This window comes from Centropristis striata, chromosome 9, assembly GCF_030273125.1.
Source record: "Centropristis striata isolate RG_2023a ecotype Rhode Island chromosome 9, C.striata_1.0, whole genome shotgun sequence".
NCBI lineage: Eukaryota > Metazoa > Chordata > Actinopteri > Perciformes > Serranidae > Centropristis > Centropristis striata.
Genome location: NC_081525.1, coordinates 38,783,341 through 38,802,482, shown reverse-complemented (window position 1 = coordinate 38,802,482; position 19,142 = coordinate 38,783,341). Strand labels below are relative to the sequence as shown.

Below are 19,142 nucleotides of genomic sequence, written 5' to 3'. Positions count from 1 at the left end.
TTTTTTTTTAGGTGTTAGACAACGTCCCAACTTTCTTTGGAATCAGGCTTGTAAAATGTGTTACAAACTATTATTCCAGTGCGTAATGCATTAGAAATCAGAGCTTTCACACTTATGCCCAGTCAGGTACACTGCCTCTTATTGGTAGACAAGTCAGGAACCATACTGCATCAATTCTCAGAACCGCTGGATCAATTTTTCATTAATAGATTACATGCAAAAATTCGTACTAGATAAATTGCACAAAAACTATTGATATTAAGCTTGATGTTAAAGCAACTGTGATACATGCAAATGCAGATCACACTATTCTGACTGCATAAAATGCAAACCTTTTTAGCTTTTTAAAAAGATGCTTATGGTGGTTACGTTCCTTTTATGACAGTTTTCCTAAATTATATAAAATCGTAGTACATTGCAATATTGAATCTGAACCCCTGCATCATAATATCTATAGTATCACCAGATCATTGCACATACACAGCCCCATTTAACCCATAAGAACCCACGGTGACACTCATGTAACAAACACTTTAAATATTCTAGAACAGGGGTCTCAAACTCAAATGACATGGGGGCCGCTGGAGGCGGTATCAAAATGACCAAAAAAAATCTAAATTACTTAAAAAAGACACAAAATGACCAAAAAAGACACAAAATTACTAAAAAAAGGACACAAAATGACAGAAAAAAACTAAATTACTTAAAAAAGACACAAAAAAGACACAAAAAAGACACAAAATGACCAAAAAAGACACAAAATGACTGAAAAGACACTAAATTACTTTAAAAAAGACACAAAAAGACAGACAAAATGACTTAAAAAGACACAAAATGACCAAAAAAGACACAAAATTACTTAAAAAAGGACACAAAATGACAGAAAAAAGACACAAAATGACTGAAAAAACACTAAATTACTTAAAAAAGACACAAAAAAGACACAAAATTACTAAAAAAGAGACACAAAATGACAAAAAAAAACCACATCATAAATATGTTCTGCGTGGTTCACTTGGTCTGTGATATATCCCCCATAACTTTCCTTTATGGATAACTGGATCTGGGTTCTTATGGGTTAATATACATCAGACACAGTGTGGTTGATACTATTTGGTAGACTTGGTATTTTGGGGGAATCGCCATCATTATGTATGTAAGTGCAGCAACATGAGAACAAAAGGAATTAGGATAAGAGAAAAAAAAAGAGAGTGCTGGCTGAAGAAATATTGCATTGAGAGCAGTGGAACAGATGAGATCAGAGGGAAAGAATGAAAAGAATTAGCCTAGATAAGGCAGATGAAAAGAGGACATGAATAAATGATGGAGAAAAGAAGACAACTACCTCCACGGCTCTCGCTGTCAGCTGGTTTCACCTGGATGGGGCGAGTCATCTGCAGGAGAGAGAAAAAGAAAAGAGCAACAGAGAGGTTAGCGCCGGCAACTCGGGCTGTCGTTGCTACAACAAGAGGCCACAAAACCAGAGGTGTCAACCCTCTCGCCCATACTAATGGCTGCTCCGCAGGCTGATCAAAGCGCCTCGGCTGGAGAGGAAACCAAAGCACCATCATGCAGCTAAGTTGACTTGACACTGTGGTGTTTCTGCTGCCTGTTATTCAGTGTAAACAAAACAACTCTCTTTCCAACCTGGTCTCACAGAAATCCGTGAAATAGCCACGGATTTTGAGTTAAGCGAAATCTGTGGAATAGCCACGGAATTGCTCAAATTTACGTGAAACTGACACGGATTTCGCTACAATGCAAGTTAATGACAGTCATATCCCGTGGCTATTCCATGGATATTTGTTCCTATTGGTTTGTTCCAAGTCACGTGACTTTCAAGGTTCCGGCGGTCAGAACAAAAAACATGGCGGACAGTTCTCTCATTTTTAGTGAAAAAATTAATATTTTGACTTTTTTTTTATCACATTTCTAGCGAGAAATATATGTTTTATTTTCTAAATATTCACTCAGTGAATGTACATAATCACTTTGTGGTGAAGATCTCGCCAGAAAAATAGTTTTGCAAGTTAATGACAGTCATATCCCGTGGTTATTCCAACATACAAAGTGATTATGTACATTCACTGAGTGAATATTTAGAAAATAAAACATATATTTCTCGCTAGAAATGTGATCAAAATCCATTTTTATGCAGAAACTAAGTCAAAATATTGATTTTTCACTAAAAATGAGAGAACTGTCCGCCATGTTTTTTGTTCTGACCGCCGGAACCTTGAAAGTCACGTGACTTGGAACAAACCAATAGGAACAAATATCCATGGAATAGCCACGGGATATGACTGTCATTAACTTGCATTGTAGCGAAATCCGTGTCAGTTTCACGGAAATTTGAGCGATTCCGTTGCTATTCCACGGATTTTGAGTTAAGCGAAATCCGTGGCTATTTCACGGATTTCTGTGAGACCATGTTGCTCTTTCACACATAAAACATGAAGTGTACGTGTGTGACGATCTCTGTGTCCGTTCGGATTTGTGGGATTTCGTGGCAGGTGGCGGAGAAGATGCAAGGCTGCAGATGTGTGTCTAAGTGATAGAGGCTGAGGCAGTCCTACTAAAAGTGAATCCAGCCACAGGAGGAGAGAGATCAATGCGGGCCTATTGATCCAGGCCCTTGGGCTGAGGAGAGTGTCTGGCTGGGAAGGATTCTCTGGTTAGGAGGCTCACTCTAATCCACTGGACCCTGATAAGAATGGCATTGCCTGGATTAGATGCCTCTGTCATCACAGTCTTTGTGTCACGCTCTCCTCCTTCCCCAATTTTACCTCCTTCTTTTTTCATTATTGTTGTTCAAGCTGAACAATTTCACCAGACAGGAAAAGTTGGAAAGATCTAGCTGTGATTAACAATATGTTTGCCACAGCTGCAGCAGTTTTTTTTTAATTTAACATATGCCTTCCAGTCACATATTAGCACACATACTGTTTATACACCCACCCACACACATGTACAGTATGTATATGTGTACTGGAGCAGAGCATAAAGCTTGTGATATAATTTATGTGCACTGATCTGCTGCTTCCATGATTCACTCCAAAACAAATAGATTTAACAATAAAAAAAAAATACACACATTTTAATAAAATTGAGGCCAAAAGTGGCACCAATTTCTAACAAGATTACTGGAACATAAAAGCAACCTCTCACCACACTCTGCCATTTACAGTAAACCATTTGTCGCTGCTATTTAAGCATGTTTTTATTGCTGGGAACTATTTGCTGTTACTGGGCATCCTGTGTCAGATCAGTGAAAAGCTCCAGCTCTGATATTTTTACACCTACATGTGTATATAATTCGTTCCATCGCCCTGTCATGTATCTTTTTTCCTGTTCAATACCAGAGCAGTGGTGAAAAGGTCAGATTTAAAGACAGGGCAGTCCAATAAAAGCATGACATGTTCAAGGAGAAACACCATAATGGGATTTTAAAATGTCTTAATAACATGCTGATATATGGGGGAGAGGCCCAAGCCTGATTCATTAAGTACTAAACGTATCCATTTTCACCTTGAGGAACTGAGTAACCTTCCCTCAGTGAAATTATTCCATAAATTTACCCATCGTAAATAATAACTAGCACTGGCTAAGTCTTTGTTGGAAAACAGGGAGGATGCCATGAACGCTTGTGAAGGTTGAGCTTTCAGCTCCTTGTTTCTTGGCTCTCTCCCCATCCTCCTCTCCTCTCTCCCCATCTACAAGTGCTTTCTTTCCCTTGTACAACACGAGCAAAGTAACCCTACAGTATGCTAATGCCAAGCCACAGGGCGCACTGCTCCACAGCGTGTACGGATAGATTACAGAATCAACCGCGACACGATCGCACACGTGTTCAAAGCAACCTCGGAGACAGAAACACCTCGGAACGGAGGGAGAAAAAAAAAACACCCGCGAGAAAAATTCACAGATAACTTTAAAAACACAGGAAATCTTTGAATTTGCCTTTGACATGTCAAACGGACAAAAGAGGTTTCCATCCTGCCAGTTGATTTTTGTTCAAATGCACAATGGAGGAGGCCAAATCCGCGGTTGTGGCACCTCTACCATTCTATGATCTCAGCCATCTCTACAGGGTGCCTGTGTGTGGGAGGCAGCTCTCTCTAAAGCTAGTTACTGTTCAGCCTCCAATATGCCAGCTTAATGGTCTATTTATTTGCCCGAGAGCAATGCATTATGGTCCTGAACAGTCACTACTGATGCCTCTCAGTTTGTTTCATTCCCCTTGAACACATATGAAGAAAATTGTGTAATTCCAGCAGAAATTAAGCACACATTGCAAAGCACGCTCACTACGATATGCACGCTCACACTTTGCACAGACGTGCTAACTTTAAGTAAAATGTACTAAGTGCTGCAGTTGCCACGGAGACCATTCATTAACTCCACACACTGTGGGGCATGTTTTCACTCGTCGTTATAGGCTGGAGCTACATAGTGACAGCTGCTCCCTGTACAAATAGCATCACGTTTTAATTTTAATGCTTCCCAATCCTTCATTCATTGAGTTAAGGGAGTGGTTAGGTAGGGGAGGAGTAACAAAAGACAAGCAGAAGAAGAGAAAGGGAGAGATTGTGCAGAAAGACAACAAGAGATGGAGAGAAGAGCGAGAGAGATACAGTACATCCAGAGAGAGAAAGAAAGCTGCCTGCAACTCTTAGATAAGATTGCTTTGCTGTTGAGTGGCGTTTCTACTGCTGCGACTCCAACCTCCTGCCTTTCACCTTCACACACACACACACACACTCTGAAAAGAAGCAGCACCACCGCACTACATTGTATATTTACAAATCAACCGCCTGCCTTCCTAGAGGCACCACTGCTAAAAATGCATTGTTTCAATTATGAATTGACCGAATGGTAAAATATGTCTGTCACTGATATTGAAGGAGACACTTGGCTGTCCTGATATTATGTATAATTGCCATGCATTCTACCTGAGGATGTTTATGTGACTTTAAAACCTTGACTTTAAAATCCATTGACATTCCTATTCTCACTGGCACCAAGAAATATCAACAATCAACATCACACCAAGGTTATTATAGTTAACGAAAACTAACGAAATAACGAAAACTAGAATTGAAAAAACATTTTCGTTAACTGAAATAAAAATAAAAACAAGAGTTTTTAAAAAACGATGACTAACTAAAACTGTATTTTGTGGTTACAAAACTAACTAAAACTAACTAAAATTAAAGTGAAAATGTCCTTAGTTTTCGTTTTTGTCAACTTTTTTCATTCATAATTCAGTGTTTCTATTTGAACATGCAACACATGGTGAATATGTTTACTGAGACTGGGATGTTTACACTAGAACCAAAATTCAAAACACCCAGAACTGTAAGAGTTAATAACCTTATTGGGGCTGAGATGAATACTGAGGTAGCATAAATAAAAAACTTTGTGAGCAAGTAAGTGTATATGTGGTGAATATGGAATAGCTTGTCTACCTGCACTCTTCAATTAATTTGTAATTGATTTTTGGTTGTTTTTCTATGTTTTTTTATTTTGTTTTTTGTTTTTTAACTGTAATTATGTATATACATTGTGAAGCACATTGAGTCTGCCTTGTGCACGAAATGCGCTCTATAAATAAAGCTGAATTGAATTGAATTGAATTGGTATATGCCGTGCAGTGCCAGTTTAAAACCTGCCTGTCTGGAATAGACCCATTGCTTGGGCTCTGGTATTGGTCTTTCTCCATCTGTTCTTGAATGTACTGTAGTAAGCTGTACCCAGCATGCCGTCTGGCAGTGTTACAGTTAATAGGGTCCCCTCTTAATACTGGACACAGCATGTACCTAAAGCACTATGTTCTGCTGTTCTCAAAAACTTGCACTCAACACTGAAATTGTTGGGTCCTCAGCAACAAACCCACCAAGTAGAATAGAATAGAATTTGTCTTTATTTGTCATTGTCACATGTACAACGAAATTCGAAGTGCTCTCCAGTAAGTGCAACATTTAAGAGTCTATAAAAATATAAATATAAAAAGAAAAATATGTACAATTCAAAATACCCAGTTTAGACAAACATGCATAGTCGCACAGGAAAAAAAACAAAACAAGAAGTGATGTCAGATGGACAGTCGATGACTACTTCCATTATAAAATATAAACTCTAGGATGTTCTCTATTCAGCGAAGCACAAATTATTTTTCTCCTACAAATATTTGTTCTTCCCAAATTTGCATTTGATGGCCCAGGAGGACAGCTGTTGTCCAGTGAAAAACACTTTGCTAACAGCATATGCTTTGCATGTTTCCGCACTACATATCACATACTGTGTTCATTACTGTCAAGAAAATTCAGAATGCTAGTGTGTTGCTTAATGTGGGGTTTTTTTTGGGGTGTCTTCCATTTAACTTTAACTTTATTTCAGCAACATCTGAAAACAGACAAGTGAGATCTGCGAGCCTAATAAAAAAAGGAAACAAAAATAAAATAAGGGAGAAAAAGTAAAGTGCAGAGAAAAATGTGTGGTCATGCAGTGGAGTGACTTGTTTGATAATTCTGTGCATTTAGGTGTTGGTGTGTTATGTGTGTATGTTAAAGAAACATGAGCATGGGGGGCCAGTTTCAGTTTGATGATGATATACCAAGTAAAACTGGAGACAAGCTCAAATATATTTAGTATCAAATGATAGAACTGGATGGAACCCTCTTATATGGTAGATTTGACACCTTTGCTCACATTTGACACATTTACAATTCTTTATTGAGCATGATAGTGTTTTGAAAGTTTAAAAAAACGATTCAAAATCACATTTTATGTTGGACTAAAGGACTACAAAAGACACAAAATGATTAAAAAAAGACACAAAATGAACAAAAAAAGACACAAAATGAATAAAAAAAGACACAAAAAGACACAAAATGACAAAAAAACACAAAATGACCACAAAAGACACAAAAAGGACCAAAAAAAGACACAAAATGACCAAAAAAAGACAAAAAGACACAAAATGACCAAAAAAGACACAAAATGACCAAAAAAAGACACAAAATGACTAAAAATAGACACAAAAAGACAAAATAACTAAAAAAGACAAAAAAATGACCAAAAAAAGACACAAAATGACTAAAAAAAGACACAAAATGACCAAAAAAAGAAACAAAAATAAAATAAGGGAGAAAAAGTAAGGCGTAGAGAAAAATGTGTGGTCATGCAGTGGAGTGACTTGTTTGATAATTCTGTGTATTTAGGTGTTGGTGTGTTATGTGTGTATGTTAAAGAAACATGAGCATGGGGGACGCCTTTCTGAGGACATTAGTGACATTATTACAAAGATAGTAGGAAGCACGAGGTTCTTTTGTTTCTCAAAGGCCAGGTTAAAGTAAATGTGAGCTGAATGTTTTTTGAATCATCTGAATAAACAAGCTCCTCTGATGACTCACAGCAACTCAGCGGCTTCACAACCTTCAAATTATTTACTATTCATCATCTTCCTCCTCTAGTAGAAAATGCAGTTTTTGTTTTTCTTGGACAAGCCGTGGTCTTTCTCCCTTGTTTTACTCACAAACTGTGCTGCTCTGAGGGCTTTGACAAATCTATAGTTCCATATGCTTTTATTAAACTGTCTCATTTGCCCAGTTAAGCCTGGAGTCAGTTGAATTAAAGCTCTTAGCACTAGTATGCTGCTGCCTTATATGGAGGGGGAGACAAACCCCCCCAGGCCTGAAGTACATAATGTAGTGTGCAATAGGCCTGGAATATACACACACTGCCTGTTGGTTTGTCTTTTTTTTTATTTCTTTATTTCTTTTATTCGTTGACTGAGGCCTGGACCACACACACACACACACACACTAGCTGCAAATTGACATGCCTGAATTCAGTGGTGGAATGTAACTAAGTACATTTACTCAAGTACTGTACTTAAGTAAAAATTTGAGGCACTTGTACTTTACTTGAGTATTTCCATTTTATGTAACCTTATACTTCTACTCCACTACATTTAGAGGCAAATATTGTACTTTTTACTCCACTACATTTAGCTGACAGCTTTAGTTACTTTTCAGATCGGGATTTAACATGAAAAACATGATCGGTTTAAAGTTTAAAGTGACATATTCTAAAAATTAGACCTCATAAAAGCATATTAAATAGTTAAAATGAGCCCTACCTTGAAAAAATAAAATGCCGCTTATATAAATGCATCAACAATAATCAAATCATATATTGAAAATATATTTAACAATCTGAGTGGGGTCATTCTGCATAACGAGTACTTTTACTTTTGATACTTTAAGTACATTTTGATGCTGATACTTTTGTACTTTTACTAAAGTAAGTTTTGAATGCAGGACTTTTACTTGTAGTGGAGTAATTTCACAGTGTGGTATTGGTACTTTTACTTAAGTAAGGAATCTGAATACTTCTTCCACCACTGCCTGAATTTGACCAGTCTTAGATCAACATATGATCAATATCAAGGTTATTATAGTTAACGAAAACTAACGAAATAACGAAAACTAGAATTGAAAAAACATTTTCGTAAACTGAAATAAAAATAAAAACTAACTGAAACTGTATTGCGTGGTTAAAAAAATAAAATTAAAGTGAAAATGTCCTTAGTTTTCGTTTTTTGTCAACTTTTTTCATTCATAATTCAGTGTTTCTATTTGAACATGCAACACATGGTAAATATGTTTACTGAGACTGGGAACTAGAACCAAAATGCAAAACACCTGGAACTGTAAGAGTTAATAACCTTATTGGGGCTGAGATGTATAAACCAAAGGAAATAAAGGCACAATTTATTATGATCTATTTGAATCAGGCACCCAACACATAGCCCATTACAAAAAACTAAAACTAACACTAAAACTAATAAAAACTAAGCATTTTCAAAAACTAAAAACTAAACCAAAACTAGAAAACTCACTCTAAAACTAACTGAATTTTAAAGCAAAAATTCACAACGAAATTAAAACTAAAACTAATGAAAAATCCCAAACTATTATAACCTTGATCAATGCACAGATCTAAACTTTCTCTGACTGTATCATATTTCAGTATCCCGGTAAAGTTTTGACAGGCAGGGGAACAAACGTCTTTCTACTGAAACTATTATTAGCCACAAAAAGGAGCAGAGGCCCTGGGCTCCGGCCACAAAAGACATTCCACTGTCTGATTTCAAATTACACAGAGCAAGTCAAGGAACTGTAGTCAGGACTCGGCCTGTTAGTCGTGTGGAGGATTTAGAGTCTACTGTTGGCACTATCTACGACAGTAATGAGTTCATGACTAGTAGAGTTTAGCAGCAGTACAGAGTCCCAGACTCCACATGGCTGAAACCCCAGAGAGGACCAGTAGCAAGACAATAATACTGCTTTAGAACAGGTTTCAAAGACCTGGTGCAATTCCAAGCTCCAAACTTTGCAAGTCCTTTACTTTCACATTATCCATAAAGCTCCAATACAGGAGGAACAGTGGCAGTTCTAGACCAATTTTACTGTGGGGGCCAAGGAGGGGCCAGTGTTTAATCAGAGGGGCACATTAGCACATGAAAGAATGGCAAAGATGATATTTAAGCATTCAAAATCTTTGAATGTCTTGAAAATGACACAAAATGACCAAAAAAGACACAAAATGACCAAAAAAATACACAAAATGAGTAGACAGAATAACGAAAAAAAACCCACAGAAGACATAAAAATGACAAAAAAAAGACACAAAATAACTAAAACAGACACAAAATAACTAAAAATGACACAACAACAGACACAAAATTACCAAAAAAAGACACAAAATGACTAAAACAGACACAAAATAACTAAAAATGACACAACAACAGACACAAAATTACCAAAAAAAAGACACAAAATGACTAAAACAGACACAAAATAACTAAAAATGACACAACAGACACAAAATTACCAAAAAAAAGACACAAAATAACTAAAACAGACACAAAATAACTAAAAATGACACAAATGTCCAAAAAAGACATAAAATGACTTACAAAGACGTGTAAAGACATGAAAAGGACTCAAAAATGGGCAAAATAGCCCAATAAGACTCCATAGAGTTAAACTATTATACAATGTACACATTCTGGGTTTCTTTTGTGTACAATGAGATATTGTTTGAACAAAAAAAGACCAATTTTACTGTGGGGGCCAAGGAGGGGCCAGTGTTTAATCAGAGGGGCACATTAGCCCATGAAAAAATGGCAAAGATGATATTTAAGCATTTAAAAATCTTGAATGTCTTGAAAAAGACACAAAATTACCAAAAAAGACACAAAATTACCAAAAAAAATACACATAAATGACACCAATGACAAAAAAAAAGGCACAACATGACCAAAAAAAGACACAAAATAACTAAAAATGACACAACAAACACAAAATTACCCAAAAAAGACACAAATGTATAAGACTCCAGAGAGTTAAACTATTCTACAATGTACACATTCTGGGTTTCTTTTGTGTACAATGAGATATTGTTTGAACAAAAAAAAGGTTAGAATTGTTCCAGTGTTCATTGTTATAAATTGATCATTTTATTATTAATTTGACACAGGGGCCACAGCAGGGGCCAAAGGCTTCTTCACAGGGGCAGTGGCCCCTGGAGGCCCCTGTGTAGAAGCGCCACTGCAGGAGAATGCAGCAAACAGAAATAAAGTTCCAGTAAATCGTGTCCTGGTTCTGCAGAAGCTCATATCTCAGTGGTAAAGGTCTTTCTACAGGAGTTATGCAACAGCACTTACTTACAGTGCTTGCAATAAAATAACTCTAATAGCCATACAATATGTGTGATGTCTTCTGGCTTTCACTCAGGTTTAATATAGAGTAATGTTTGTCCTGGGATCATTAATACGTATTAGCGGGCCATCAAAGCTCATGTTGCCGCACTGCTCAGTAACAGGAGCATAAACAGCCCCCTTCTGACTGGGCCGTCTCTGCTGATATAATTAATATTTCCAATTATTGATCTGGGGGCGTGCAGACTGGTGGCTGTCCGGGGGCCCCGGCTCCAGCTAATAAATCTGTACAGTATACAGTAGAGCAGAGAGACAGAGAGAGTGGAGAGACAGCAGTGGTGCTCTAATTTATAGTTATGAAGTGCTTCATTGCAATCACAATAATTGTTCATTACAATAAAATAAAAAAATCACAAATTACAAATGAAGATCAAATTTAAAAGGTCTATTCAAAATGGGTAATGAGCTATTTCGTAATGTTGTAAATTAGCTGGATAAGAGAAGATAACTCGCTGCTTTTACATGAAAATGTGATGCGTTATAGTGTCCTTTTGCAGTTAAATGTTGCATTTATTTCAACAAAACATTTACAATCACCTTATAAAACATGGTGACAATGTTAAGAGTCTTTGTGATAAACAGGTATTCTGGGTTTATTTCTGTTCCTTTTTTCATCACTATAAAGTTAATTACACAGAGCAGCTCTTACATGTTACTACTTCCAAAGGCCATGTTTTTATAATGTAAAGTATCCTGGATGAATGGAAAGAGATTGTTTTGGTGAATCTCTGCACACTGCATTACTTCTGTTATTGTTTGTTATTATCTGTCATTTGGTCCACAAACTGTTCAACTCTAATTCCAAAGAAACTGGGACTTAATTCAAAATGCAAGCAAAAACAGAAAGCATCAAATTCACAAGTGTATATTTACAAAAAACTGAAATTACTGTCGAAAAGGGTTTGCAAATTATTGCTTTCTACATCCCAACTCCTCCAGAATCTGGGTTGGATGAAACAGTAAAAAGTTTTTTTATTTATAGTAAATGGGTTTTTTAAACTGAGAAAAGAAGGAAACCCTCACAACTGAGAAACTGATACTGCACAATTAATCAAAATTGTAAAGAAATCACAATGTGGACTAGTGCAATATCCAAACTGCAGCAGGTTCAATATTTGTTAAAGGCAAATTATTTTTAAAATACCATTCTGAATTAAGTATTGTGATGCTGCAAGATGTCTGAGCCTATTAATCGTATTACACCAAAAATTACACCATGATCATTTAATATATTTTTTCAATGAAAAGGAGAATGTCAAAATAATCCCAATTAGATTTTTTTTTCAGCCGTAGAAAATGTAAACAAAATCATTACATGTTCGGCTTTATAACAGTAAATCAATTATCAGATTTTTGTTTGTCAAGGGTTTATCCCTGCCCCCATTACTATAGACAGGTTGCAAGAAATTAATTCATGTTTTATGTGTGCATAAAAATGTATTGAGTATTTCCCACACATCTCAAGCAAAGTCCATTCACATGTGGGTTTTCTAAAGTTCAACATCTGGTTAAATACTCATGCATGACATACACATGACATGTTTATATATTTTTTTAGTTATTTTGTGTCCTTTTTTGTCATTTTGTGTCTTTTTTATCATTGGTGTCATTTATGTGTCTTTTTTGTGTCTGTTTTAGTTATTTTGTGTCCTTTTTTGGTCATTTTTATGTCTTCTGTGGGGTTTTTTTGGTTATTCTGTCTTTTCACTTTGTGTCTTTTTTGGTCATTTTGTGTCTTTTTTGGTCATTTGTGTCTTTTTTTTGGTCATTTTGTGTCTTTTTTGGTCATTTGTGTCTTTTTTTTTGGTCATTTTGTGTCTGTTGTTGTGTCTTTTTTAGTTATTTTGTGTCTTTTTTTTGTCATTTTGTGTCTTTTTTGTCATTGGTGTCATTTATGTGTCTATTTTATCTGTCTGTCTCTTTAAGTTATTTTGTGTCTTTTTTTGGTCATTTTGTGTCTTTTTTTGTCATTTTTATGTCTTCTGTGGGGGTTTTTTTGTTATTCTGTCTTCTCATTTTTGTGTATTTTTTGGTCATTTTGTGTCTTTTTCAAGACATTCAAAGATTTTGAATGCTTAAATATCATCTTTGCCATTTTTTCATGTGCTAATGTGCCCCTCTGATTAAACACTGGCCCCTCCTTGGCCCCCACAGTAAAACTGGTCTAGAACCGCCACTGAGTATGACCCTTAATGTAGTGTTGCTGTTGCATGAACATACTGGATCTATATGAACATGTTCATATGTGTGCTTAAATGCATGTGGGGAAATGTTTGTGCGAGGGAGTTATAATTTACCCATATGTGAAAATGTGCTGGCGGCAGCAGTGTGGTGGTCCTGATAAGAAGCATCAGTCAGTGCTGAGGAGATGGCAGCCACTATAAGCTTTGGGATTCCTATCAGAACCAACAGGATTTACAGCTTTAGGCGCTGACATGGACTGACAGACACCTGCAGACCTCAGCCAGTCGCTATCACAATTGTAGCTCTACTCCATAATGCTACACTGTAAAAAATGTTTGTAGAAATTACAGTAAAACACTGTCAAATTATATCAGAAATAGGGCGTGAAATTAAAAATGTAATATCACCGTAGTAGACACTTTAATTACCGTAAATCAAAGAATAGCACAAAACTTTTACTTTTTTCTGTCATAAACTTTATAAAACACAGTTTTGCTGTAAAAAATATTAGATTTTTCATTTAAAATGAATGGAGAAATACCATGACGTCACAAGGACATAACTACCCTAAAAATAATAGCAGACCAAAGGACCTAACAAAGGACCTAAAATGACCAAAAGAGTCACAAAACGACCAAAAAAAAAAGACAGAAAACGACCAAAAGAGACACAAAACTATCAAAAAAGACACAAAATGACCAAAAGAGACACAAAACTATCTAAAAAGACACAAAATGACCAAAAGAGACACAAAACTATCTAAAAAGACACAACATTACCAAAAAAAAGACAGAAAACGACCAAAAGAGACATGAAATTATCAAAAAAAGACACAAAATGACCAAAAAAATAAGTAAAATTATCAAATGAGACACAAAATTACCAAAAAGAGACACAATAGGGATAAAATGGCAAGTGATTTTTCAGTCTAAATGACAGATTTTGCTGATATTTACATTTAAATTTACTGTAGAAAACCCACTCACTGTATTTTTTACGGTAAAGTTCTGCTGCCGGTATTTTACCGTAAATTAAACAGAATATTTTTTACAGTGTATATCCATTCTGAATAGAAAATTTTGTGAATGTGCATTCTGTAGAGCCGAGATGTGTCATTAGACAGAAATGCATGCTCTTGTTTAAAAAGTGCAATTGGTTTTTTGCTTTGTAGTTACTTTGTTACTTTTTTCCAAAGGCTGAATGGCTCCTTTTGGAACAAAACTGTTGATATCCATCTGTTACATTGAACGCTTCTTGTAATACACAAATTAGCAATGAGGCCACTGCTAACTCGCAAACATGTGCAATCTGTAGTACCATTACTACTAGCACCACTACTACATCCCTGATTAAGACCATTAGACCTTCTGTTGTCTGATGCCATCCAAGTTCCTGTTTATCTCTTCCCCCAAAACACTAACTGCCTCCCAGGAACAGCCTGAAGTTCATCTACCAAATGCTTTCCAAAAGCCTTTCCAACCCCCTCTATTATCATTGCTTTACTAGCTGAAGTGGTTGGCCAGCTGTCTGACTGCTCCAGCCCTCATTACACAGACAGCAGAACTCAGCTCTCATCAAGATTTCATGAAGGTGAATGTCACACATCAAAACCACCTCATTTGTGGCGCCCCATGACTCAGCAGACCGAGCTGCGTGGCACGGGCTGATGTTGGTTCTCATCAAACTCTTTATTACTTCTGTATAGTGAGTCTGATGAACTCAAAACACCATATAAAAAGCTCACCCTCACTGCAAAAAAGCCAACTTGTATTTTTTGGCCTAAAACAGTGATTTAAGTTGGTAAAACTTGGAAATATAAATTACTGACATTTAGGGCAATAATGTAAGTTAGCACAACAAAGGAAGCCAGTTGTCTGCTCAAAAACAAGTTGGTGAGTTGTTGTTACTTATATCTTTAAGTTGGGGTTCAAAACAAGGGACAATAGTTCTGATAACTCTTATTTCTTTGTTGTGAAATTTGGTCATTAGCGAAAGATAGCGGCTAACTGACGCTAGCGGCTAACTGACGCCAGCGGCTAACTGACGCTAGCGGCTAACTGACCCATCTCGCTACTCAGGGTGCTGCAGTGGAGAGCACAGCGTTAGCAACAATCTGTTCACACAGCCAAAAAACACAACAATTGTTAAAATAAATTGATTATTCTCTATTTTGTTAAAATGATTTGATTGCTTGATTTCTGCTTCTCCACTGAAAAAAAGCCAACTTGTATTTTTTGGCCTAAAACAGTGATTTAAGTTGGTAAAACTTGGAAATATAAATGACATTTGACATTTAGGGCAATAATGTAAGTTAGCACAACAAAGGAAGCCAGTTGTCTGCTCAAAAACAAGTTGGTGAGTTGTTGTTACTTATATCTTTAAGTTGGGGTTCACAACAAGGGACAATAGTTCTGATAACTCTTATTTCTTTGTTGTGAAATGCGGGAAAGTGGTGAAATTCTGTTATTAGCGAAAGCTAGTGGCTAACTGATGCTAGCGGCTAACTGATGCTAGCGACTAACTGATGCTAGCGGCGCTGCTTGTTACAGCTACAAGAGTAGCCATTAGCGTATCAATGCTAACTCAAAATTGTGTTCGCAACATTAGCAGACATTCATAGCGGCGTTACAATCGTGCCAGAGAAATTCAGAGTTGAGCAAACTAAAAAACAAAACTTAAAATATTTAGTTTAATTGTCCAACTTAAGATTTTATCAGAGTTTGTTGCCTTGAAATTTTGAATTCACCCAACTTTTCTTTTTTTGCAGTGCTCCATCTCTAAGTTTGCTTTATCACTGTCCCAACCCTTCACACACACACTGTCACTCTGCACGCCAGGCTTGTCCGTCTACTTGATTATGTCTTCCTGTCTTGTGGAGTATAAGCTCTCCACCACTACTTGTATAAGAGACTGTGAGTCCTACAAGACTTGTGCAGTGGACTAGGGTATGTGGGTGACAGAAACAGTGTGCAATCATGAGGGGGAGTAGATAGGGGGATTGAGCTAATGCCTAAATCCTGTCCTACTGAGCCTGTAGTGGGGCGTCTAAGAGATAAAGAGAAACAGAAGGAGAGAGGGGTAAAAGACTGATGGAAAAAGGGGGGGAGGAAGTGACAGAAACGATAGAAAACTAATGAAAAGATACTTGAGAAGATGTAGAGATTGAAAGAGCAGAGTGGGTGGGGATTTATTAATAAGAGAAAACAAAAAGGCAAAGGAAAAATATTTTCTTCTCCCTCTCTCTTCTCTGCCCCTCCTTCTCCTCCACTTCCTGACTTATGAGCCACACTTTGGATATCAGGGGAAGGGCATCACTCCCAGACATCTTTGGCACGGCTGCTTTTCAAGCCCAGAGAGCTATTGACATGGCGTGTTACTGTAATGCGTGAAGTAGTGGGAGACTCATTGTAAATCTGTGTCAACAAATGCTGGAGCAGCAGCAAGCTCAATCTCTCTCTCTCTCCCTCTCTCTGTGTCTGCCTCGCTTTGGCTCTTGCATTTACCGACCTATCTAATGAATCTTATCTGCACAGCACACTGGAGGCTTAAGCTTTTGGTGGGCTCACATCTCTCCCACACACACACACACACACACACACATACATACACAAACACACAGACTCTCCCTCTCTCTCTCTTTCTTTCTTATTCTGCTCGCTGTTTGATGTGGTTTACGCTCTTCAGTTCATTTTGAGGAACTGTCCTTAGAAAGATAAGATCATGACGACAGACCCAACCCAGTGGCAATACAAGGGCAACGTCATGCCAATCCCAGCATGCAACACAGCGAGCAGGAAGTAACGAAATGGCAGAGGATATGTTCCGTGACAGAATTACACATCTAGACTTGTGTGAGGCTTTAATGCTTAAAGGTGCCCTGATGCACTGACGCCATGTTCCCTATCTGGCTACTGCCTTGATATTTGCTTTGAAGATTCTGCCCTGCCTGACCGACAGAGAGCTACAACTACAGTAATGATGTACAACATCGTGTACAGCATGTAGGCTCCAAAGCACAAAACACTGTACGTTCACTGACAATATACACTACCGGTCAAAAGCTTTAGAACACCCCAATTTTTCCAGTTTTTTATTGAAATTCAAGCAGTTCAAGTCAAATGAACAGCTTGAAAGGGTCCAAAGGTAAGTGGTGAACTGCCAGAGGTAAATAAAAAAAGGTAAGCTTAACCAAAACTGAAAAATAATGTACATTTCAGAATTATACAAGTAGGCCTTTTTCAGGGAACAAGAAATGGGTTAACAACTTAACTCTATGGAGTCTCGGGCTATTTTGTCCATTTTTTAATTCTTTTCATGTCTTTGTAAGTCATTTTGTGTCTTTTTGTGTCTTTTTTGGTCATTTTGTGTCTTTTTTTAGTCATTTTGTGTCTTTTGGTGTCTTTTTTTGTCATTTTGTGTCTTTTTTTGGTCATTTTGTGTCTTTTTTTTAGTCCTTTAGTCCAACATAAAATGTGATTTTGAATCTTTTTTTTACTTTCAAACACTATCATGCTCAATAAAGAATTTTAAACGTTGCAAATGTGCATTAATTTCAGAGTACACTGAGACATTAAACTGCATCATTTTCAACTAAATTCTGGAAAAGTTGGTGTGTTCTAAAACTTTTGACCAGTAGTGTATGTTGAAATTCACAAGATTCGCCATCCTTACACTGAACTGATGAATTAACAGAAAGTCATGAATTATGGCTATATTGTGTAGTTTTGGAACATCTTAAAGCTTTGTTTGATAAAATACTGAATCAATGTAAAACAGCTCTCTTTGACTGTTTTTTGAGACTGGTCAGATTTTCACTATCAGTCTTAATTGAGATATGATTGTGTTATCTATAGAAGTAATTTGAGGAGAAAAAAAAAAGCTATCAGTCTGTTTATTGACAAATTAATTACATTCAAAATACAAATGTAAAGAGGTGGAGTGAGAGTATGTAAGCATGCTAAGAGAAGAAACGTTGATATTATCATATGTGCATTATTACTGTTTCATAATATCAATACTTAATGTTATCATTATTACAGTTATTGTTAATACCAGTATATGAAGACAGCCCTGATATAAATACACATGAATAAATCTCATTAGTCAGTGGGACATTTCATGGTATGGAGTGGCATTATCAGCCGTACTAGACGAATCATGCTCTGGACAAGTGTGTGATGTTCTGATTACAACATCATATTATATGAGTTGGTTGAGTGTTCAGGCAATGAGACAAATTGCTCATGTTTCCTGTCAAAGCCACAACTATTTTCCGACAGTGCTCACATTTAGTTTGTTTTGTTCTGCATCGTGTCTTTTGAAGCCAAAGTGTGCCCACACAAATGACAACTTCATAGTTGTTGTTTGTTTTTATCAACGCAGCTGCAATTTCTCCAACATCTGAGTTGCTTTCTTTGACTCATCTGAGTTCAAATGGGCAAGTATACTAAAATATAGTTAAAGATAATTAAGCACTGCAGACTTGACTCCCCCAGTTTGGATTAAACCCACAGAAATGATGCAAGCGCAGTGATTAGTTGTTTGTATTTCGGATTAGATGTGATTCATCGTTGTACTTTCAGGTGCATTACAGGGTGCGTTACAATTGACTTACAGAATCAATTTGCTGAAGATACCAACGTGATTAAATTTGTGCAAGATACAGTGCAGCTACAATGACAGTTTCTGTGCATTTTCCACTTATTCCAACCACACTGATACAGGCTTATACAGGGAGACACACACACACACACACACACACACCCTTAGCTGCATGTTTCCTTTACCCTCTGTGTTGAGCCCAGAATGCTCCTGCTGCTGTCACAGCAACTCCAGGATTGTGACAGATTACGGCCCGCCGCCCTGACCAATAGGAGCCAAGAAGTGTTGCCTGCCCACTGACTCATAATTCTTGGCATACCTATACTGAGTTGACGTTTCTTTAATGGTCCCTAGACCTCCAGTAGGCATCCTTGTCCTGAGCACTATGATTGCCTATTAGCAATTCACCAACACTTGCACTTTTCTACCCCTCCACTCCCTATGCTGACCCTCCTAGGAAGGGAAGAAGAAGAAGCCAGAGGAGGATAGAAAGAGAGAGAGATGGAAGGAAGGAGGGAGAGATAGCAGCGCAGCCAAGCATGTTGGCTTTGAATTGGAGAAAAAGTCT

General features: G+C 37.0%; 1 protein-coding gene across 1 annotated transcript in view; it reads right to left on the bottom strand.

Moving 5' to 3' along the window:
• The window catches only part of celf5a (cugbp, Elav-like family member 5a), a 294,626-nt gene that overhangs the window by 135,225 nt on the left and 140,259 nt on the right, over nucleotides 1-19,142 (bottom strand). Inside the window, exon 3 of the mRNA XM_059342003.1 lies at nucleotides 1,346-1,394. Coding sequence (XP_059197986.1) covers nucleotides 1,346-1,394 — 49 coding nt within the window. The remainder of the gene's footprint in view (nucleotides 1-1,345; nucleotides 1,395-19,142) is intronic.